We start from the raw sequence: 25,644 nt of genomic DNA on the forward strand, positions 1-25,644 counted from the left end.
ATGAATTTATCTCAAAATTTCTATAAATTTAAGAAAATTTCACTTTTAAATTAATAAAAATTATTGAGAATTACACATATAATTTAAGAATAATTATATTATTGTAATATAAAGAGAGAAAAGAGTTCATTCAAGATTTATATCGTTTTGAAAATTGCAAAATCATTAAACATGTTTGCTATAAACAAATATACTCGCAAATATATGATAATAATGAGAGCTCCGTTATTTTCGATTTTGTCGAAATTGTCGTCAAGTATAGAGAAGGTTAGATTCGTGTTTTACGCACAAAAATACAAAATTTAGGCGTATATATGTTTCTATCGCTTATCGCTTTATAATAAAATAAATATAATATTCGACTCACATTTTGACCATATTCTTCTTCCGGTCTCGGTGTATTCCGGATTCCTCGCTTGCGCCATTTTTATTTTCATGTACAAACCGAACTTCTGCGTTAGGAATTGTCCTTGTATAAAAGTACTTTCGCGAAACGCACTTGCACTCGCGTTATTTTTTTTTGTTCGCGACGCGCGGCGACACTCGAGTTTTATCCATCACATTTTCGACGCGTTTCGATCAAACGCGAGAATCGCGCGAAAGCTTATTAATCGCGCGCGAACAGATCCGATGCTCCATTTTCGCGTCGCCACTTTTTTCAAGGCCCATTTATGTCGGAGGGCCTTATCGAACGACAATGGCGACTTCCTCCGCGGTGCACTTCAGGAGTCGCCGATTATTCTAGAATTGCCCACTTCACTACACTTATTCACTATATTTTATATTTCATCGAATATTCGACGATGAAGAAATCTGCGCAGGAGTTTTGCTGATTATATTTTTCATCAAACACGTATTTCGGAGACGTTGCGAAAATATTGTCCAACGATGTTAGAGGTGAGCTCCGCGAGCTCACTACCAGTTTTGAGACAAAAAATGAGAAGAGGGGGGAGGGGGGTATGAAAGGAATCGTGGCGTACGTCCGAGTTCGCCGAGCTCAATTTCGTGCGTGAAATTGCGATTACGATATCGGTACACGCGGCGCGATCAAATTTGTATGATAATTAACGACATAAAGACATGACACTAATTAGTAAATTCACACTCGTAAATTCGCGGACCGAACCGGCGTTGAGCACACGAATCGTTAATCACAAACAATTAAAAGTGTACTAGAGAGCAACAGTATTTTAAATTGTGATCGGAGATATATTCATTTAGGATGAATCGTTCGACCAATCAGGACAAAGAGATCCTCGGTCTCTGATTCGTCAAAGCAGAATTTGGCCGACCAATCGGAGACCGAGAATCCCTTTGTCCTGATTGCTCTTCACCCTAGGTGAATATATTTCCGAACACAATCCAGAATGCTGCATGCTGCTGCCCTCTGGTGCACTTTCTCATTGTTCGTAGTCAACATTTGCGCGGTCATCTGTCATCTGCGTCGCATGTCACGTCGGTCCTTGGTCCTTCGAAGTATGAGTATGAATATTATTATAATTAGTGTCTTTATGTCGTTAATTATCGTATACCGACATCGTGATCGATTCTCGTGTTTTATTGAAATGCGTCGAAAATGTAATGTCATAGTTATAAAACCCAGGCGTCGTCAACGAAAAAAGAATAATAAGTAACACAAGTGGATAAGTGTTTTGAAGCTTCTTCTACGAGGAGTTTCCGACACAAAAAGTTGGTTTTTTACGTGAAATGGTGTCAGCGAGGAATTCGAAATACGCCGAGACCGAAGAAGAATAGTCGATATATTGTAAGTCGAATTATTTATTTCATTATTTTTAGAGCGATAGAAAAATATACGCTTAAATTTTGACTCAAGATATACTCGGATGTCAAGATATACTCGATATTGTACATTTACATTTTTGGGCATAAAATCTGTAAATTAAAATCTGATCCCCTATGGTAGTGGCAGGGGGAGGAATCCACTATACTGTAATTTTTTTTACTTGTGTTGACTACGATAATTTATATGATTAAAAATAATATATATTCTTATTTAATTTTTTTTTATTGTATTTATTAAATAATTAAGTAAATATATATTATATTTGATATTAAACAATTGATTATTATAAGTATATGATAATTGATTATTATAATTCTTATAATAAAACTTGCTTATACTTTATATGTATAATCACAACCTTATTTATCGCAATACAATTATTACATACGATTTCACACACGTTTCATAGCATTTGCTACATTTTACATTTCTTTCTATTATATCGTCAATCACATTGTACTGCTTCAATTAATTAATCTTTAATATATGTTAATAATATTACAATATAATTATATTCTAATCTAACGCTATTTTTTAAACATTCAATTAATCTATTTATTATTCACATACTGATTTAAAATTTAATAATCACAATCATATTGATAATTAAAGAATTATTAATATATACTGAGTGAGCTATTTTCACACTAATTTAATAATTTTTTTTTAAATATATTCAATAAACTTATTAATTAATTAATATATTGTATTAATTATCATTATTATACTGACCAATTAATGACAACAATCAATATTCCACTAACTTATATACGAAAGTGTATAAATTTACCTTTCGAATTACAGTTTAATTTCAACGATTGTGTATAATTATTATCATATTTCGCACGTTCTTTTATGACAGAATAACGATCGTGTCTCACTTTTCTTTTATGTTGTTCATTTTCGTATTGTTTATTCTCTTTATCATCTGTCTCAAATTGTATATTTCGCAACATAGCGTTCAAATTTTCCCTACTTAAATTTTCTTTCAATTCGCCTTCATCTTTCGAAAATATTGCTTTGCAATCAAGCACTTTTAATGAATAATCTACGTTTTTCTGGGAACAGTTTTCATCTTCCATTTCACCTATTTCCTTATCTGCGAAGTGAAGCTTTTTAGGTTTTAATCCCACTTTAGAGAAAGATTTTTTCAGCTTTATAGGCGCGTTCGGAGGCACAGGAGTGCTTCTTTTTGCAGTCGGAGAAGTTACAAATAATTCAAAAATATGAAACCAGAAACTGTCCCACGCTTCATTCTAAAATTAAAAATAAACTTGTCACACAATATATACACGTGACATATTAAAATGTATCATAATTATCAATTTGATTTAATAATTTGAACTTAATTGTTTAATGAGGAAGAAACTATATATATACTAACTGGATTTTTTCTAATAGAGTTTTATATATATATATTTATATATATGGGTTATTTATTATATTATTAATATGGAATTGACAAATTACTTATATATAGTATTTTAAAATTTTTTTTCAAAATAGCTTTATCTTTCAAATTATTTTTAAGAAAATCTATCTAGTTGCCACATGCATGTATAAGTTTGTTTAAAGAAAAGCTTATTGCAGTTTCTCAACAACTATATAACTCCTATAACATTCAATAATATTCAATATCCTATTCAATATATTCAAATAAATTTATTAATAACCTCAAGTTTTTGATTAGTCAAATTTTATCATGTTTTTTTTTATTTACCCATGGAATTGTTTGTCCCACTTCTGTGTCAATATATTGTTCACAATTCCGATCTTCGAGTAACCGCATCTGTTTCGTATGATCAATAAAATTGCGACTATCGTGATTTTTGCCCGTTGACGAACGATGCAACGCCATTCTTTGACAAACTTCGAAATTTTACGTAATTGATTGTCGGTTGATTTCAAATTTTTTAATTTTCTAAAAATAATTTAGAAAATGCAACGAAGAAAAAAATGAGAAGTGCAACTGCGAAAATTTAACGTATTAGAAAACGCCGTTATACTAATATATATACACTAAACGGGGTCCACACGAACTAGAACACGGTTGCTCTTTTATTCGAGTTAATTTTGCAAACCAAAATTTGATTCATTTATTACATATTTATCTTACGAATGATACATTTAGGTATGATTTAATATATTTAAAAATTTTTTTTATTTATATTGAGTGATATTATTAAAAGTATGTTCGCTTCAGATGTATACTTTCTCCACACTTCTTTTTATTATATATATTCTTATTGTTAGTAACATGTTGTAAAAATGTTAATCTCTTCAATTTTATATATATATGTATATATGTCATACACACACACACACACACACACACATATATATATATATATATATATATACACATACAATAATTACATTTTCCATGTTTTTCGCTTTGAAAAAATGAAAATAAAATTTGGCAGTTTAATTTGAAATTTGGAAAAATAAAATATTTATAAATTTAGAATTGATTTTGCAGTAATTATAAGAATTTGTAATAATATATTAGTTTCTGAAGGGTTTTGCAATTGATGAATACGGCCTTGATATTCAACGAAGCCTAATAGAAAATGGCGTCGCAGTGCGACACGAGTCGGTCGTCGCTCGTACCAGCTCGCACTCGATAAGCAGTTACTCGCCATCGTAGACGGGCAAGCGTCGCAAGGTATGCGCAATTATAGACGAAACGTACGAGAATTGTTTGGAAGATAATCGTAATTGAGTAATTGGGACAAAGAGACCGGTGAGAGCGATTGTTTCTTCAGGTGAGTACACATATTCGCAATCAGGGACGAGAATATCGAGCGTAAGAAAGTCCGTAATGTCGGATATAGTACATTCGCGACATGCCGTCGAAGCGGCTGGCTGCTCCTCTGCGTAGCGCGACGCATGCGTATTCGTGTTATCCTATGAATTACCGCCAGAGTGTAGAAAGTGTAGAGAGTATTGTCATTTTATTTATTTTCATTTTAGAAATATTTCTTCTTTTCTTTCCAAAACCATCAATATATTTCAATCTATGTGTGAATAACGAAATATACAAGATAAAATGTGACTTACAAACACAAATTAGAAAAATAGACAAGAAGAAGAATAAGAAAACGAATATAGTCTTTGTGATTTAATTGCATTTTTTACACTTTTTGCGCTTAAAATGAAATAGACGTATATTCAGACTTCACTTGGAAAGAAAAATATAAATTATTATAGAAGAGTGCAAAAAACTAGATTATTACAATTTTTTTTTATTTTTTTATATATAAAAGACATTCTTGTACTTTTTTTAGACTGTATTTAAAATTGTCCTTTTTGGGAAAAATAAATATTAATATAAATATTTTATATGTATAATATAAAAGAATATATATACATACATAAAACATAATAGTATGAAAAAATGTTTAAACTTTATGCAATTCTTTTCGAATTATACAAAAAAATTTGGATATATTATTTAAATTCTAATAAACGTAATAAAAATTATAACATTATATACAATATACATGATCGTCCGCGCATTTCTATCACAACTATTTTAAATATTTCCATTTGTTTTATGTTAGATATAATATTCGATATAATATTGGAATATGTTTCAAGGAAGAATAAAGTATATAAAATAAAGTTTGTCATAAGACGAATTTTTAATCGTTATCTTATAATGATACATATTTTACTATGATGAAAAGTATAACAATAGTAGCTTTCCATTTACATCAAAATTCAGATAAATCTCACTTTTGTCTTTCTTTAACATGGATGTAGAAGAAAGACAGAAGTGAGATTTATCTGAGTTTTGATGTAAATGGAAAGCAACTAATGTGTTAAAAAGAATATTTTATATAAGTTAAATTATACCTATATAATGAATAAATAAAAATAAATTAATTATATGTATATATATATATATATATATATATATATATATATACATAAAATCTGTAACAAAAAAATTTAATCAAATTGTTCAATTTATTATTTATGATAAATTATTTGTTTTATTTATGATTATATTTCAATTAAAACTAGTTTGTTAATTTTTATTATTATGTCAATTTATTATTGACTTAATTTATTCTATATATATATATATATATATATATATATATATATATATATACATATATATATGTATGTATGTATGTATATGTATTTTTAAAAAAGACAGCCAATTGCACTCTTCTAACGATAAAATGATTCTACATGTATCATATGCATATTTTATAATGTTATTTATCATATGCATTATATCATACTTTTTGAGTATAATAATTCTTCAAGATTATTTTTACATTATAATTTATTATAGTTTTATTCATTTTTTGGTTTTTTTCAATTAATTTATTTATATTTCTATATTCTTTTTATTTACTCATTATATATTAATTGATAGGATATTTTTATATATTTTTTTGAATCTTTACATCATAATCGATTTTTTATGTAATGTCTATTTTTCTAATTTTTCAGTTTATACAAAATGTCTTCTGTACAATTGGATCGTCCTCTAAAATTGGGTCAAAACAACAAGAAAGAAAATGAAAAATCTAGAAAACCTTTTAATCTCTCGCACAAAAAGCACAACAAGCATGATGATAATCGTCATTTCAAATTCAACAATAGGAAACGACCTCAAAGCAGTTTTAGCAGCAATGGAAAATTCTTTCCTCCCTATAAACGCAGAAAGAAGGAAGGTGCGATTATACCTCCCACGAAATTCTTACTCGGGGGCAACATTTGTGATCCTTTAAATTTAAATAGCATGCAAGATGAAGAAATAAATCGAGCTATGAATGCAGTAACTCCAAAATCAAGTCCACTTCCTACTCCAAAGCACAAAAAGGAAATTATTGAAGTAATTATTCCACCAAATATTTGTGATCCTTTGAATTTGACAAATTGTAATGACAACGAAGAGTACGAGAAACAACTCATATCGCCCACGAAAAGAAATTCTAAACGAAGAAACAGAAAGAGGAAGAGAGCCTCTTCTGGATCTGGAAAAGATGAAGCAAAGATGGTAAGTTACGGCACTTTATTTAGTTTCATTAATTTAAATGTAGTATTTTTTTATTTCTCTTGTTATATTTATTTATATAATTATTTGAAAATGGTAATATATTTTGAATTATAATTTTTAATATTTATATATATATATATATATATATATGAAAACTTTATCGAAATTAAAAGAAATAAATATTGTAGGCCAACTAAACGAGCAAAATTACATAAGATATAAAGATTTATTAATAATTAAATTCTCATTCCATTAGAGAAACAATATACAACGTAAACGTTTCAACTGTACTAAAGTCTTTTTCAATACATAAAACTCAAATATTAAAATACAAAGTTAACGATTCTTCTGATGAACAATGGATAAGTAAGACGATTGGTCTGAGATTCTAAGTTTTGCGACGATTTAATCATGCTGTGGAGATTTTACGCGAATTAATTAATATCAGAGAAAATTGAAAAATCTTTCAACTTACATTATTGTTTTAACAAGTTCTTCTTCTCGAAATTTCAAGTGTGTGTTGCGAAGTCTAAATAACAAATGTCAAGGTAGAGAGCGTGATGTATATATTTATTACCAATGTTTTTCTAAACTATGATTCAGTTAATTTTTTAAGTATGTCAAAATAACTACTGTCTAGCAATTCAGTGTCTTTGTTTAAATTAATTCCATTTTTCGGTTTATTAATATGGATCATTTCAGATATTAGTCTTTTATGGTAATTCTTTTCATGATCCATTATCTTAGTGTTATCCCAGTCAAATGTATGCTGTTCATTTAGAATGTGTTCCGTGACAACCGAATTCTAAATGAACAGCATACATTTGACTGGGATAACACTAAGATTATGGATCATGAAAAGAATTACCATAAAAGGCTAATATCTGAAATGATCCATATTAAAGAACAGAAAAATGGAGTTAATGTAAACAAAGACACTGAATTGCTAGACAGTAGTTATTTTGACATACTTAAAAAATTAGCTGAATCATAGTTTAGAAAAACATTGGTAATAAATATATACATCACGCTCTCTACCTTGACATTTGTTATTTAGATTTCGCAACACACACTTGAAATTTCGAGAAGAAGAACTTGTTAAAACGATAATGTAAGTTGAAAAATTTTTCAATTTTCTCTGATATTAATTAATTCGCGTAAAATCTCCACAGCATGATTAAATGTCGCAAAACTTAGAATCTCAGACCAATCGTCTTACTTATCCATTGTTCATCAGCGAAGAATTGTTAACTTTGTATTTTAATATTTGAGTTTTATGTATTGAAGAAGACTGTAGTGCAGTCGAAACGTTTACGTTGTATATTGTTTCTCTAATGGAATGAGAATTTAATTATTAATAAATCTTTATATCTTATGTAATTTTGCTCGTTTAGTTGGCCTACAATATTTATTTCTTTTAATTTCGTTAATTTATACGAGCCTTTCATCAATTAATTTTGAAAACTTTATGTTTAAAGTATATATTCTTTCAATTCTTATAATTTAAAATCTTTAAGAACTTTACCTAATATTAAAATTGTTAAAAAATATATGAAAAATTTTCAAAATTTATTTTAAAAATTTCATATTTTGAAGAATTCTTATAATATTTACACGCTTAAAAATCTTTAATATTTTATATTAGATATTTATATATTAGATATTTATTAAAATTATATATTTTTTTATGTATCAAAAGATGGAGTCTAGTGAAGCCAAACTGAAAGAAACTGAAGGAAACAGTGCAGCAGTGATTGAATCCTCAACAGAGAGACTTTCTAATGAAAGAATTAACTTAGAGGAAGCGCAAAATGTACCAGATGAAAGTTTACTGAAAGAAAATAAGACAGAGAGTCCTCAGAAGGATAAAAATAGGTTACGATTAAAAGGTTTAGAGGAAATAAAGGATAAAAGATTAAGAAAAATTGATGCAAAGGATAAAATAGTGAGCCCAGTAATTCCACAGCCTGGTGCTTGGAAGCCCAGGCCACAACATAGGCCCAGTCAAGACAAGAAGAAGAAACAGCAACATGCAATGCCCAATTTTAGGCCCAAAGATGCTAGATATCAATATGGAAATTACAATAGATATTACGGATATAGAAATCCTCATCATGAAGTAGATCCCAGACTGAAAGTGTTTGCGCAGCGAAAGGAATTGTTTCTACGGAAAGATATTCTGGACATTGGATGCAATATTGGTCACATTACATTGTCAGTTGCCAGAGATTTCGGTGCCAAAAGTGTTACGGGAATTGATATTGATAGAACTTTAATAAATATTGCTCGGAAGAATGTGAAACACTATGTTAATTGTGTTCAAAGTCCTGCAAGCAATGAAGATAATGATAAAAGGGATTCTTCAGATGTTAGCTTCTTTCCTATGTCGATGCCAATTAGTTATGGGCCTATGGATATTCCTGGATTTACGAAGAATAAACAACATAAAGGATTTCCTTACAACGTTACCTTTGTGCAGGTAATGTATATATTCACATACATATATTCTATATATACATATATTATATATTAGATCTTTTTTATATTAACAATTTTTTAAGTAATTTTTTGAAGGAATTTAACAACAGAGAGAGAGAGAGAGAGAGAGAGAGAGAGAGAGAGAGAGAGAGAGAGAGAGAGAGAGAGAGAGAGAGAGAGAGAGAGAGAGTTATTCTCTTTTTTTTTTCTTTTTTCCTTTTCTTACTCTTTCCCCCTCCCCTCTACTGCTTTCTTTTTTCCTTTTTATTCATTTAAAAATAAAAATAAAATGCAATCTGAATATCAAAGACACATGTTTTGTCTTAAATGTGTTGATGTATATATACTAGTTTCATAATTGTTTATATATTAATGACAATATATTAATATATAATTTTGCAGATTGAAAAAATATATACTATAAAATATTTTTGTAATTATAATGGTCATATTCGACTATAAAATAATAAAGTGATAGTATAAAAGTTTTCCTAATATTTCATGAAATGTTATTATAATTTACACACAAATAAGTACATATAAAAGTACATACACCTATGCACACATGTATACACATAAGTATATATTTATGCAGGCGCAAATATATGTAATATAACAATTGAAAAACAAAATATTAGGAAAATATGAAAATGTACTATTACTTTATAATTTTGTATTAATAAAATATATAAAAGCGTCTTGTAATGTAAAGTTATATTCTTCTCAGTTCATGAAAGTTATTAAAATTAATGAATTATATTTTCAAATGTTTTTGAATAATATTTTAATTATAATCTTATTTATCTCATTATTTTATACTTTTTATATATGTATAATTATATTATGTTATATGATATTAATAGATGTATATGATTTGTTGTTAGGGTAATTATGTGCTCGAAGATGATTCACTTCTGTGTGCGGAACAGTCGCAATTCGATACAATTCTATGTCTTTCCATCACCAAATGGATTCATTTAAATTTTGGCGATGCTGGCTTAAAACAAACTTTCAAGCGCATACATGCGCAGTTACGTCCCGGAGGAGTTCTCGTTTTGGAACCTCAAGGATGGGCTAGTTATATTAAGAAAAAGAATCTCACAGTAAGTAACTATTTTTATACTTTTAATGATTATTAACGTTTTATTTTGATGAAGTATTTATTATTAATTTATATACACACACAAACAGGTTTTTTTATTATAAATTTTCTTTCGTACTTTTGGTTTTTATTTATTGCTGATTTAATTCTATTTTTTAGGAGCGGATCTATAAAAACTATCATAGCATCGAGTTCCGACCGCAGAAGTTTACACAATATCTTCTATCTAGCGAAGTTGGTTTTTGCAAGTGTGAAGTTATTTCTATTCCGCCTCATCCTTCCCAAGGATTTCAACGACCCATACATCTCTTCACTAAGACTGGCGGTCCCTCTTTTACTACCGAACAAACTGATAGCGATGTTATGAGTGATACGCTATCAAATCGCCAAGAGAGGATAATGAGAAGAGATCAGGCAGAGATTCGCGACATAGAGAGAATCAAATATGAGCAAGAATTATTTCCGAAAGAAAATGTCAATAGAGGTAATATGTCAGAGATTAGTCAACACAGTGGAGATTTGAATCAATATGAGCAGTTGGCGAACGTTTACGCACCCAGCACGACACCATGTTACGATACTCCGAGTCGCAATAGCGATAGTCAACCTTTAGATAGTCAGCCTTTGGACACATCAAGGATAAAAGAAGACAAAGAAGAAACTTTATAAAAGAAAAAGGAAAGAAGAAAGGATAAAGATAAAATTAAGATATTAATAAATTCAGAAAAAGTAAAAGATGAAGAAGATGATTAAGGAAAAGAAGAGAAAGAAAAAAGATTGAAGAAAATATTAATAAATTTTAAAAAAGGCATATTTTTGCGCGCATTTTAGCACGGAAACTAAAATCAATTTGATATAAAATTTTCTTTAATCTTATTTCCTCCTCTGAAATTAAATTAATTCTTCTGCAAAATTTGTTTTTAAACCGAACTTTTGCTCTAGTTTTATTTTGATTTCTTCAGTATTATAAATTTTCTGCTGTCAAACTGTGATTCATTCGAAGATAAAGAATGACAATAGAAGAAACATATATGACCAATAAACGTTAAAAAAAAAAGAAAATATCGGCTGAATAACTAACATGTCATCACCTTTAATATTTTCTATTTCATTTGTTATTAGATGTTCCTTCTTCATTTATTCTATTTATGTGTCTATTTCTTTTCTCATTTTATGTATATAAAAGAGCTGCGTTAAATCAGTATTAGGGTCGTTTCACAATAGGTTGCAATGCCCATTGCTAGTTGAAGAGCTGACTAATCAGCAAGTTGTTTTGTTCTGATGTAACCTATTGTGGAATTGATGAAAATGATCACACATATATATATATATATATATATATATATATATATATATATATATATATATATATAAAGTACTTTAGGCTTCTGCATACGGAACGCGGAGACGCTGCCGCGCTGCAAGAAACTACGCGATAGCCAATAAACTTACAGCTCTTACTAAAAAGCGGTACGTTGATTGGCTACCGCATGGCAAGCGTTTCCGTATCCTGTGTATGTAGAAGCCCTAAGGCTTACTCCACCGATTGTAGATCTGGCCTTATACAAAAATCTGTGATTTTTTTATACGCTTTTTGCATATGCTTAATTATTTTTAATTTCTCTTGGTATTATCTAATTAAAAATAAAAACTAAACAATTGGCTTTTGATGCGCCAAGCATCCAAGCATCACATTTCAATAAAAAGTACTCTAAGTTATAAGTTTATATAATTATAATTTATATAATTATTATTTGATTCTTATTATTATTATCATTATTTATCTCGATATACAATATTAAAATTCGCATAAATTTCTATCTAGAATACATACACGCAAGTACGCACATATGCATACACGCATATTATAAATTATATATAACACGTGTAAATGTGAATGTTTGCATACATGTATGTGTATACACATACAGAAAGGGGGGATGTTTCATTTTATAAATGTGTGTGATACAGCGATTATCTTAAAAATAAAATCTTATTAAGAAAAATATTTCATATAAAAATTATAGTTTTTCGAGGAAGACATAATTCAGATTATTGCCTCTATAGTTGTATTTTTCAAAATCATTTAGAGAGGTCAACATTTTTTTTAAACGGAACAAAACTATTTTTTTATATAAATTGATATTTCGTAATATTCGGCATAAAAAGTTATATATATAATATATGTATAAGAAGATATAAGGATAGCCAAAGAGTTTTCACAACTATTTTACATTTTTTTAGTTCAACACAATCTTACATAAACTATAATATATGTAATATACATATATCGTAAAATATTCATTTTCTGGCGATTTTACCTGAATAAACTTTTATATACAAAATAGAATAAGAAACTAATTGGAAAACACATTTGATGTTTTTTTTTCAAGAAAAAGTATATGTAAATTGCAAACTAGTAATTATATATATTTTATATGCAATATTTTTCTCAAAAACATATTTTATTTTTAAGAGGTTTGATTGTATCTTGTACCCCTTAAAATGAAACAGCTTGTACGTATTGTATATATATTTGTGCGTGCGTGTATATATGCATGTGTTACGCGCATTATACTGTACATATAAACATAAAATTTGTAGAAAGTGAGTGCCTGTTATAATCTTATACTACTTGGCAACGATCATGATAAACTTCTTTTAAGATCGAAAACGCGAAAAATGAAAAAAACTTGTCATTAATTTTGATAATAATTTTTCTTAGAAAAAAGTTACATGATCGCTGTCTTAAAGAACACGTGTAGAAAGAGAAGAAATAAACAGAATCTTTATTCCTCTCTAACAAAAAATAAATAACGGAGAGGGAGAGAGAAACAGAGATTCCATTTTTTAATTTCTTTTCCTTTTTATCTAGGTTTTACCGCTAAAGCATTATGGAGAATCCGCTTGATTTATTTTTATTATGTTTAAATGATAATTATTATAGGGAATTCGGAAAGTAGCGAATGCGGAAGTTCTATTTTTAAAAATCTATTTGATAGAGCAGAGTAGCTTTCAATTGACCAATTACGAAACAAAAATTTCTATTTAAACAGATTTGCATAACCACATAATAAATACACACAGTAATAATAAGTGCTCAGAAAAATTAAGTTATTAGTATAAAAATTATAATATTTTATATTTTTATATTAAGAAATGTTAGATATTCTTTATATCAAACGTTTGATATTAATTTTTTCTTTGTACATATATACTATTATGTAACTATGCAAATTTGTCTTCATATAGAATTTTATTTAATCTCGACTTTTGATGTGTTGCGAATTTTTCGAAACGCAAAGCGTTCTTCAAACATGAAAAAAAACAAAGCCTAATCGTTAATTATTAAAACTGTTTTATATTAATGCCTTGGCAGTGACAATTCTAATCGCTTTTTACTAACTACTGCGATAAATATGAAAAAACATGTTTCCTTTTATTTCTCTATTATCTAAAAGATAGTGAATAAAGAATGGCTAGCTCGTAAGAGAGATGCGTTGACCTGCAACGAAGCTCTTTATAAAAACATTTATACGGTTATATACTCATGTAAACTACATGAACAACGGCACGATATTATAATCATGGATATAAGTATAGCGCAAAGTTCGACGTCTAAAAAACATGTAGAAAAAGACGAAGGATAGAAGGGAAAAATCTCTTTTAAGAAAAGATGAGTGAAAAAAGGTAGAATTTCATTTTTTTACTTTATCTACTCTGATTACTTTATCTTTGCCACCAAAACATTATGAACATAAGAACTCTATTCGGTTTATTCCATATTAATTATATACATTTTTTATGCCTAATATATGTATATAATTTAACATTTGCTTCGTCTCTGTAGAAAGGAAACAATTTTCTTATCGAAAAGAATTGAGGAAGTATGATTGTCAGAATAAACTTCAATTTAATAAAGTTCAGTAGTTATACATTAGGATTCATTCTTATATCTTCGACATTTATATAGGAGGGTCCTAGAAATATTTGGTTTTTTTGAATGGGTCATAATATTTTGATGGTAAATATTGGATATATGTATATATAAAAAAGAAAATATTGAAAAAAAGTAAAGAAGTCGATACACATATTATACGACATGACAAAATATTCATCTTTTATAAAATCGTTATTCACACTCAAAACATGTAAATATAAATATATATATCTATAAATTTATGGGAAAAATATTTTGTGTATATATATATATATATATATATATATATATATATATATATATATATCATATTATTGTCGTATAATATGAATCAGGACAAAAAAGAGAATTAGAAAAATATTTTTCCCCGATTTGCATATACACTGATGTTTGCAAAATAATCAATTCATGATTAAAGAGAGAGTGGGAGGAGGGAAGGGGAGGATAAAATCTTTTCTCGATCATCTCTTTCTTTCTACATATTTTTCAGACTAACAAATCGTTCGCGCGCTGAATCTATATATACTATGTCTTAAATAACATAATATATACCACAATAAAATCTACTTTTATTGTGAAGCTCAAATGTTAATGAAATATTCCTTAAAAATTTGCTTTTCGGTTTTCAAAAATTGTATTTATTGCAATCACATTTTTATGACATTAGAAAGTTTCTTTATTAAGTTTACTAATTCGTAGATAGAATTGAGAGTAAAAGGTAGAACTTTTTATAGAATATTCTCTCTAAATAAAGATTTATATGTATATAAATGTGTATAGTATGAATAACAATATCTAAATTATGTTTGATATTGAGTTGTTCATTGTCTGCATTCAAATCTTGATTTGCACGAACTTTATTTGTTATTATATAACTTATTATATATTAATATTTTAATAAATTTTTTACCAAAGGAGGCGCGCGCGATTAAAATCTTTTAAGAGTTCAGTCTAGTAATATATTATATAATTATAAAGACAACATTAAGATTAAAGTCAAGGTTATTTGAAAAATGGATAACACTAATGTAAAGATTTAGCCGTTAAAATATTGGAAATAGCATAAAATATCTGAAAGCGCAAAATATTGTGTGTCTGTGTGTAAAATTGAATTTTTCAATTAAAATTATTCTCTTCCGCACATTTATACTTCTCATTATTCGATGGGAATATCTAACATATATTATATGTTAATTTCATCAACATACGAGCCCCACTCATCGCTTAAAGTTTACCAAGAGGCGCCAGCACCTCGTACTTATCGCTACTTATCGCTACAAATACATGAATAATGGATATGTTATTTTTAGTAATTCTATTTTGTTTTATTCATCGACCAATTCCCAAAGCATCAGAGCAGCATCAGTGCCGCCGACGGTGACGATATTTTGATCATTGTAGAGGAATCTGGCGCAGGCTACCAATGAACTATACACTTTCTCCTCAATATACTCGGCCTTGGCATTGGTGCATGGATACTTAAAGAGCCGAAGATAACCTTCGGCATCGCCGCTTACCAGCATGTCATGTGCCGCTGATCTACTAGAGGTGGTGATAACTGTGGTCAGTGGATAATAACGATTGTTCCATTGTCCTGAAAACACAAAAAGTCGATATGAATGTAATTATAAGAATAATAGTCCTGTGATTTAACAATCCAACAGTGAAAAAATTTGCATAAAAAAGATAACAAAATTAATACAATACAACTAATAAAATAATGCAATTTTTAACTTTTAAACATAATATAATTTTTCTTAATCTTATTTTTTAAATCTTAATTTTTAATGTAATCTAAAACAGATTTTAAAAATTTCAACAAACACTGATATATATATATATATATATATTTAAATTTAGCCATATTATTTAGCCATATCATTCGTATATATTTAAAGTTCAATGCAGTGATTTAAAAATTTAATCAAAATTTAAAAAATATATGAGAAATTTGTTTTTTGAAGAGAAACTTTTATGTGAAGAAAGAAAAACTATAGAAAAAAAGAGATATCTGACTAAAAGAAAAGAATTTGACTATACCGTTATTTCTTTCCAATATTGAATAAGATGCAGTGGATATTATACATGCACATTAAGAGCACATTTAGAGTATCTAAAAAAACTCACCAGAAACCATATAACCAACAGTGCAATTATGAGTGTACCATTTGACGTCTTTCATAACTAAAGGACTCTTTTCTGATGATAGCACCTTGACATCCCCTAGAAAAAAATATACATTTGAATATATGCGAATAAAATTACATTCTTTTCTTTTATATTTTATTTTTTATTCCTTTTTATTTTATCTTTATTAACAAATTATTGTAATAACGATAGGACTCACTCAATCTACATTCGTTATCTCTATATATATCGAGGAAAATTGTAAATCATACTAAAATTAAACAGAACGTCTAACAATATTTTGACAGTATAAAATAAAAAAAATAAAAATAATGGCCGTATCTCTTTTTCTTATATTTACAACTGTATCACAGTATATGTAATTATACTGTGTTTGATGTTCGCGGAACGATCAATTTGTGTATAATTGGATGCTAAGCGGTTCTAGCAGAGCTAACTTTTTTTTAGAGAGATAAGAACGATTTTATTTACTCTTTTGTCTTTACTCTCTTTTCATAAACTGTTTAGACTTTGTTCTTAATCTATTATCTTATTATGTCTATGGCAAGAATAAAAACACATTCGCAGACAGACGGATTTGCATAGTTGCAATAAAACATATGCACAAAGAAATGAACTAAACACGCATCTATTACAATTGCAACTATATGCTTTGCATTAAATATACATATAATTAGTCAATTTTGTTATACATATTATGTAACGTTTCATACAATTTTTTTATGCAAATTCGTCTGAATATTCTTTAAAATCAATATCGCGACATGATAGATGACTCACAGAATACAAGATCATAATCTTGAGTGACAGTTTGGAGAAAGCGGCTATCAGAACTCCAGTCGAGTTGTATCAACGGCTGTGTGCCGCGGATTTTGTTGCTCTTTTTATACGAAAATCCATCCCTAGATACTCTAAAGAGATATACGCTGCCGTTTTGGGAACCCATAGCCACAATTTCTCCAGCTAGTCAGACAATAGGAAAATATTGAGATTATTTTGACATTCTCAGAGAGATGTAATTTGCACAGTATCATATAAAATTAAAGACATGTTGATTTAGATGATATGATTTAGATAAAAAAAATTTAAGAGCGCTTTTATTTTTAAAATATCTTTAAAAAATTAATATTTAATAATGTTTAAGAAAAAAGAAAATAACTGAAGACTTTGAACCAAAGATAGATGAAAATTAAATACGATAAAATAGCTTAAACACAAGAACTACTCAATTAAAATATTATCGTTTTTGCAAATTAAATTTTTTTAATTTAAATTTTTTAGACATTTAACAAGTTCAGAAATTAGAACGATTCAAAAAATACCAAAGTAATACTTATATCGTACTAGGATTATATCCGATGCAAGATAAAGGCGATCCGCAAACTCTAAGAGTTGCTACGGCGGCGCCGGTATCAGCTGCTAGTACCAAAAGATGACCTTCGGACGATCCTGCCGCTAATGCCACGCCGAATGGATGAAAGGCTATACATATGCATTCGAAACCCACCTAAAAATTCATTAAAAATATGTGCCATATACAACTTTAACTATATATCTAAAAATTGGTTCTTTTCCACTAAAAATATATAATAGAAAGAAAATATACGAAAATATATACGCTTTGTTATAAGTAAACATATCTTTTTCTATATAATAACATAAAATAAGCTTGGACTGTACTGAATAAAGAAACAATACAACTTGATGTTGCTATCTTTCTTATATCACATTTGGAATGCCAAAACTATTTCCAACCATAAATAAAACTCAAAAAATTTTATCACCTGCGTGGTCCACAATAGCTTGTGTCTTCGCCAGAGAGCAATATTTTTGTCATGTCCTGCAGTAGCAAAGACCTCATCATCAGGATGAACCGCCAAACCCCATAGTTGTCTGCCATGACCAAAAACAACTTGATTGAATCTTCTCTGCAGAGAACCCTCAAGTATGTTGTTTCGCGTAGTTCCCACATAAATATTCCCATCATTTCGTCCAGGTCGTTGCGGATATATACTGCGGACTCCGCCCGCCGATTCTGGCAACTGTGATGATAAGTTAATTATATTAACTTGTTTGAATAAAATTTGCTTTTTGATAATTAGAAGATTTTTATTTAATAAGTATTTGATCAATTTGTCATCCGAAAGAAAAAAATATTAATTTTATTTAAAAAATATTAAATATTAATCTAATATATTGGAGTCATTTTTACTCCATTTTTACTCCCTTTTCATTATAATTTTGAAGATAAAAAGAAACGGTTAATTTTTTTTCTATATTTTCAATAATTATAACAATTTGCAAAATCGAAAATTAAAATCATTTTTTTAGATTTTCAAATATATTGTGTTGTCGTAGATAAAAAATTGTTATTAAATCAATTTATTTTGTTAATGGTTAAAATTGAGAAAATAAGATTTGATTATATTGCGTGAATTTTCTTTCTATATCTTTGTTTATTCTTACCTTTGTATCGGTAATGCGTTTGTAGTTCTGTAATGAATCCCAAGCTGCTATTTTTCTATCTTTTTCGCCACCAGAAAGTAATGTGCCTTCCGATAACATGACGAGGGAGCTAATGCCTTTGTTGTGCGCTTCGAATTCCATTCGCACAAAATATGCCCCATCTGCATCCACCGAATATACTGTGATAAAACCGTCACTATCCGCTGTGACGACATCACCATCTTGTTCAAACTGAATACTTGTCACATGTGTACGAGATGGCTAAAACATATCGAATCATTTTTAAAGTATATAAAAATTTAAAAATTATATAATATTACACAATAATAGTTTGTTACAAATTTATATTCCTGATTAATAAATATAATGAATACAATCTAATTAAATTTTATTATTCATTAATTTTTCAATTTTTATGAACTTTTTAGCAATGAATTTATATAAACTATATTAGATATTCGATATAAAATTTAACATACATAACAAACATGTCTACACATACACATACACGTGTGTGTATTTGGAAAAAATATTGATCCTTATTAAAATATTAACTTTATGCAAATTCTTATACATTAGAGATTCTATAGTATTACAATATTAGTAAAATTTACAATATTGAATATTTAAACATATTTATAATATTGAATATTTAACACATAGATTTCACATTAATTTACCGGTTTAATGATATCGGTTCGCTCAAAGAAACCGTCTTTTCGCCGATTCCAGAAAGTCAAATGACCACGCCCATGCGTTATTAAAAGATTATCGTCCAATGGATGAAATGCCGCTCCCGTGAGATCTTCTTGCATGGTCTAAATGGATTGCATATAATATATTCTCGATTGCATATATATATATATATATATATATATATATATATATATATAATATCACGTTCGTGCATTTAGTGATAAGAGAGAAATTTAAATACTGACAAAATGTAAATATTTATAGTATACTATTAATGAAATACTGATAAAAATTTTATATAAAATACAATAATAATAATAATTAACAAGAAACTATTGACAAAAAATATAATTGATGTATTAATAACCGATTAATAATTGAGATGTTTTATATTATAAAAAAAAAAAAGGAAAAACTTACAGCGACCTTGCCCAACAAGTGACCCCATTGCCACTGCCATACTGAAAGTATGGCTTCTCTTCCGGCATCCACGGCGAGTACGTAACTACCACCATTCTGTATGTTAAATAATTAAAAATTTACATAATGCCTCTCTTAATCAATTATTGATTATTAATTATAAATCGTTTTTTTATTTGAAGTAATATTACCAATTGTGAAAACGCTAATGCTGAAACGCCCATCTGAAATTCGGTCATACCAAATACGTATAAGGTAAGAAGAGTTTCCGTCGACCATATACGAACATGCGACTGCGCCTTTCTGTGCCTACCCGCCTTTTGACCTGACGCAACGAGTTCTCTACTAGGATGAACCTAGAGAATGATAATAATTTGATTAATAATGTTTAATTAAATACAATAATTGTTGGATTTTAATAGCAGTAAATAATTATTGGAAAAGAGTAAGTTTTTAATTTACTTTCTTATCGCGTAGCGATTACTTACTTCCATACACGTAATATCTTCTGTATGACCGATATAATGTCGTTGCGCACTTTCTTCTCGATCGAAAAGAATAGCCACAGCTGCGACATAATATAATAATTCGCCACTCGGCAAAACCCAAAGATTTCTGCGAGTATCAGTTCCTCGATAACCATAAACCCACTCAAGTTGTAACTTTTTTTCAGGTGGCGAATTGTCTACTGGTGGTAAATGGGAAGGGGGATAGAACGATCGTCTAAGTCCCCTGATCGTCACTTTGGCTGGTTCTTCGCGTAGTACTTCCACAACGCTATAATCTATCAATGATATAACATGTCCTATTTAATCCTAAAGTAGTGTTTGTTTAGAAGAAGAAAGAAATTTGATTAAAAATAGAGAAATATCAAGCAAATCTTGGAGTATTTTTTCTTTTTCAAGCAATTCCTATAATAATATTAATTATATCTTTCAAGCAAGATGGATTGCAAAAATAATAATTTTTTTTATGATTCCATTAATAATTTTAATCAAGTCTTTCCTTTTCTTTCAAATATTTTTTTTCAGAGAACATTAAATTATTTTTTAACAATACAAAACTTAGAATTAGAAGAATAATTTTTGTTATTTGAATTTTTGTAAATTTTTATTAGAAAAGCGATGTGCTTTGATTGAACTTGATAAATTTATTTTAATTTTATTTTGTTTTATTATATGATAGAACAACCTATAATGTTCTGTCTCTTGATATCAACCTTTAGTGTATATATATATTTCCAAGATACATATCAATCGTTTTATCAATATTCAAATTAATGCCGAGATAATAAGTTATTTTATGTTAATTCAAATTTAATGTTTGATCTTAATACAATCTTAAACAATCTTATCGTTAGCTCAATCTTGAACACGCAGTCTAATAAACACTTAAAGATATACGTCTTTTTAATATTTAAATGGCGTAAAGAGTAGCAATAAGATTAATGCTGATTGGCTTATTAATTATTTTTTAGTGACGTTAGAGCTTTACTGATAGCTTTATTGATTAAAAAAGGGAGATATAAATGTAAAGAATTTACGGTATAATTTGCTCGTTATTAACATTGAAAAACTAGTAATATGAAACTAATCCAAATTAATTAAAACTTTGATTATGAAAATAATTAATTATTTTTACCGTTTACTCGAATAACTTCTGAATCAGGCATGTATAATGCTCGAGGTCTGCTCTTGCTGCGAGCTCTTCTCTGACGACTAATGTCTTCTACAACAGTAGGTGGTCCACGTGATCTCGATCTCCGTATCGGGGATGCTGTGATACCACCGGCCATAACGAGAGCTGATCCAGTACCCAGATAAAACGTATCCATATCTGCAAACTCATTTCTCAGCTGCGAGAAACTTCTCACCTAGCAACAAATTGTATATTAATTTTTTTGCTTCGTATTACAAATTATTATAAGGTAAAAGGAACGCAAACAATAATAATTAATTCAATTTAATTTCAATATTTTATAAAATCATATATACGTATATACATATAAATCATGTATATATATATATATATATATATATAATTAATTCTAGAAGCTTCATTTTTTCAAGTTTTTAAGTTTATGCCTTTATAAAGTAAACCTCTATCATGCTAATCAAGCATTACATGATATATCGCATTTTTATGATATATTGATTTCTAAATTTACTTATGCAAAAGATATATCGAATATAATGAATATATATGTAAGACAATATATATATAGTGTGTGTGTGTGTGTGTGTGCTACGTGTGTGCAATTAAGACTCACATGTGTTATTGATTCATAAATATTAGAAATTATAGAAATATGTAATGTAAAATGCGTATTTTATTTAGATACACATACATAAAAGAGAGAAAAAGAAAGGGCCGTGAGAGAAAGAGAAGGGGGAAAGAGAGAGAGAGTGAGAGAGTGAGAAGTCGATAATGTGCCATTCGTCGAAGAAAATTGGTCTATTTGAAATTCATATATGATCGTGACCTGAAAAGATGGATCTCTGACCTTTTTATAACACGTGGGGGTACGTTCGTCCCACTTAACGTCATAATCACCTTATGAAAGAAATGTATAACTATATGTAAAAAATATATTGCGATGTCAAAAATCTGATTCGGTGTGCTTGATATTTATACTTTTTCCATCTTTTTATCTTTATGTTCTTAAATGATGTGTTTTAAATAAGTCAATTTTATGAAAACAGCATATTTAATATAGTTTTCAGAACATGGAGCATAAAAACTATAATGATTGCGTTTTCGTCACGTCTTGATTTGATAAATATATATACATATCGCGCTAACTTTTGTAAGCATTTAAGTTGAATATATTTTGCAATATAAATGTAAATCATCCTGTTAATATAAACCTAGTATAACTTAAAAGAGCAAAATAAATAAATTTTGTTTACAAAATTACAAATAAAACATTATTATCTTCCTAAATATGAAACATTATTGTCTTCCTAAATATGAAATTTATACTATGAATTGTGTATTTGTGTTTCGACAATATTTAACAAATCTGAAAAATTATAGCGTATTATGTTATACGAAAATTTCTTCATTTTTTCCTATAACTATAATTTACACATTGATTTGGAAAAAATTACAAATAAATATTTTTTTACAAAAATTTAAATGCGTCAAAACATTACTTGTCACTTTAATGTCATATGTGGTGATGGTGTTTTTTATGTAATATTCAATATTCAATTATCGAAGGATTTATTCGAAAGATTTAGCTTAGAAGAATATCCTCTCTATTTCGTATACGAGAACCTGATATATGATATGATTATATAATACAATTGTTAGATATGATGCTACATTATATTCCTTGTGTACGTATGTAGTATGTATACGTGTATAAAATCCTAAAAACATAACATATAAAAATTTCTCTTGAAGGTGACTTATGAGATGTATAAGCAATAACCTTATTTCTTACGATCTCGAGTGAGAACTGACCCCGTTATCGTCACGCTTCGAGTTTTACCCCTCCCCGTTTTACCTCTGCTTGTAGCGCGCTATGCATATTTATGGACTAACGTCGCTTTCAAGCTGACTTTGCAAGTACGACGCCGATATCTCGGATTTACATACAGCTTTTTTCTTTTTTATACTTTCAAATCACGCATTCTTTTTCAGATTTAAAAAAACATCGACCATGTTGTTTTGTTTGAATTACAAAAATATATTATATATTATGTATTATATTACCTCTTGTCCTGAAACAGTGAACATTCTCTTGGCTCCGTTCATCTTCAATACTTGTCCAAGATCTTCTAGAACTTCCTCGAAAGGTTGTGATGTGCGAAGATTTAGTAAAACCCGGCACTAACAAGTTAAATTAATTTAATCAGAAGTTAGATTTATACATATATAAAAAATTATGTCGTTAACTATAAGAATTTAAAACCTAATAATAGTAATAAAACTGAAAACTATTGATTTTTGTAATTTTGTGATTCATCTCATAGTACATTTTTTTCGTAGAATGAGAACATTAATTACACTTTTTATAATATGTGTATCCTAATGTTCAATCAAGTTAATATTAGATTTATTATCATTATTTTTTTTGAATTTATTCGAAGAAAGCAAACCGAAAGCTACTGTTTGTATCTTGCTTTCACTATAAAAAATTATTTAATTTATTATTTATTTAACGATATAAAAAACTATAAAGTCACCAGATGATAATTAAAAAATGGTAATAATTCAATCGACCAACTCTGGCAAATAAGTGATTTTATTGAATATTCACAACGTTTCGGCCATGGGTTTCGGCTCTTATCAAGTGCTATGTTCTTAAAACAAAGTAAATCACAACTTTTTTAAAAAACAAAGATTCGATAATATTCAATAAAATCACTTATTTGCCAGAGTTGGTCGATTGAATTATTACCATTTTTTTTATTTATTTAATTTATTATGTAATTATTATTTATTTAATATTTATAAAATAAATATTAAATAAAATAATTATACACAAACGTACGTGTATATGTAAATTATATGCGCATTGAAAAAATAAAAAACCTTTGTGACTGTTGCGTTGTCGCGATTAAAATAAAATTTAATTAGAAATATGTAAATATTATATTTACAAAATATAAATTTAAAAAGTCAGTTTTAGGCAAATAAAATAAAAAAAAATACAAATTACAAACTAAATTACATTTAAGAATTGAGTAAATAATAGAAAAATTATATTATAAAAGAATTATATGTATATAATTGGAGTTAAAACTATAATTTATATAAAATAGGAAATTTATTTATCTAAATATATGCATTTAACTAAATATATAAATAAAATACATTGTTTCAAAAAATTATTAAAAATTACGCTTTTAGAGGAGAACTGTGTTAATTTATTTACACGTACAATTGAGATGGATCATAAAAAACCTGATGTTAATATACAAAGATTTAAGACATTAACATTTAATATATTAATTAATCAATCTCCATTGATAATACCTGAACAGTATGATCATGGTTGTTGACAATACGAATGACACGACCCGAAGAAGGCTTTCCACCGCCAGGGGGTGGTGCTTCTTCGGTGATGGAAGCTTTCCGACTAAGACTCGGCACTACTGGTGGTCTACTTTGCCATCCTCCAACTGCACCTCCGGTTCCGGTGGCACCGCTTCTACTGCCTCCACCGCCTGCCGGGCTTGTATACCAAGTGTTATTTTTCTTCCCATAACTGGCCGGCTATGGTAAAAAATTATAATCGTTAATGTCATTAATTTAGGATGCTTTCCAGCAAGGAAACACAGATAGACACACGGAGAGAATTTTTTAGAATTTATCCTGAAAATCATGGTAATCGTACGATAATATGGTGTGGGGAGAATAAGAGTTTCTCTGATTAATATTTACCACAATAAAAAATATTAATAGGTATATAGTAAAATTAATCGAGTATATTTTATATCTTATTAATCTACAGCGGTGTGTCGAGTTATGTAATCTTATTTCAATTTGATAGAAAAGCATTTATAGCAATTATACATATGTTTAAATTATAGAATTAAAAAAATTGTTTTCTCAAATAT

At 28.2% G+C, this 25,644-nt stretch overlaps 3 protein-coding genes across 3 annotated transcripts in view; 1 reads left to right on the forward strand and 2 right to left on the reverse strand.

Moving 5' to 3' along the window:
* Window positions 1–1,429: 1,429 nt before the first annotated feature.
* On the forward strand, window positions 1,430–13,245 carry LOC114931446 (7SK snRNA methylphosphate capping enzyme). The gene is made up of 6 exons (XM_029303485.2): window positions 1,430–1,765; window positions 4,323–4,569; window positions 6,275–6,824; window positions 8,524–9,303; window positions 10,187–10,405; window positions 10,564–13,245. The coding sequence occupies exons 3-6, from the start codon at window positions 6,285–6,287 to the stop codon at window positions 11,071–11,073; spliced, it is 2,049 nt and encodes a 682-aa protein (XP_029159318.2). The 5' UTR covers window positions 1,430–1,765; window positions 4,323–4,569; window positions 6,275–6,284; the 3' UTR covers window positions 11,074–13,245.
* LOC146722811 (uncharacterized) lies at window positions 2,526–3,986 on the reverse strand. Its single transcript, XM_085483825.1, has 2 exons — window positions 3,525–3,986; window positions 2,526–3,060 (listed from the first exon to the last, which is right to left on the reverse strand). Exons 1-2 carry the CDS (start codon window positions 3,660–3,662, stop codon window positions 2,569–2,571), a joined length of 630 nt encoding a protein of 209 aa, XP_085339951.1. The 5' UTR covers window positions 3,663–3,986; the 3' UTR covers window positions 2,526–2,568.
* A 1,417-nt stretch (window positions 13,246–14,662) lies between the features above and the next one.
* DCX-EMAP (Doublecortin-domain-containing echinoderm-microtubule-associated protein) overlaps window positions 14,663–25,644 on the reverse strand; it is a 32,437-nt gene continuing 21,455 nt past the window's right edge. Inside the window, exons 5-17 of the mRNA XM_029303458.2 lie at window positions 25,061–25,300; window positions 23,795–23,911; window positions 21,716–21,947; window positions 20,563–20,858; window positions 20,266–20,430; window positions 20,075–20,170; window positions 19,639–19,776; window positions 18,959–19,219; window positions 18,277–18,534; window positions 17,837–17,999; window positions 17,273–17,455; window positions 16,472–16,567; window positions 14,663–15,938 (exon numbers count right to left, since the gene is read on the reverse strand). Of these exons, the coding sequence (XP_029159291.1) occupies window positions 15,670–15,938; window positions 16,472–16,567; window positions 17,273–17,455; window positions 17,837–17,999; window positions 18,277–18,534; window positions 18,959–19,219; window positions 19,639–19,776; window positions 20,075–20,170; window positions 20,266–20,430; window positions 20,563–20,858; window positions 21,716–21,947; window positions 23,795–23,911; window positions 25,061–25,300 (2,514 nt within the window). The 3' untranslated portion in view covers window positions 14,663–15,669. The remainder of the gene's footprint in view (window positions 15,939–16,471; window positions 16,568–17,272; window positions 17,456–17,836; window positions 18,000–18,276; window positions 18,535–18,958; window positions 19,220–19,638; window positions 19,777–20,074; window positions 20,171–20,265; window positions 20,431–20,562; window positions 20,859–21,715; window positions 21,948–23,794; window positions 23,912–25,060; window positions 25,301–25,644) is intronic.

This window comes from Nylanderia fulva, unplaced genomic scaffold, assembly GCF_048542155.1.
Source record: "Nylanderia fulva isolate GAGA-0341 unplaced genomic scaffold, ASM4854215v1 Scaffold27, whole genome shotgun sequence".
NCBI classification, from domain to species: domain Eukaryota; kingdom Metazoa; phylum Arthropoda; class Insecta; order Hymenoptera; family Formicidae; genus Nylanderia; species Nylanderia fulva.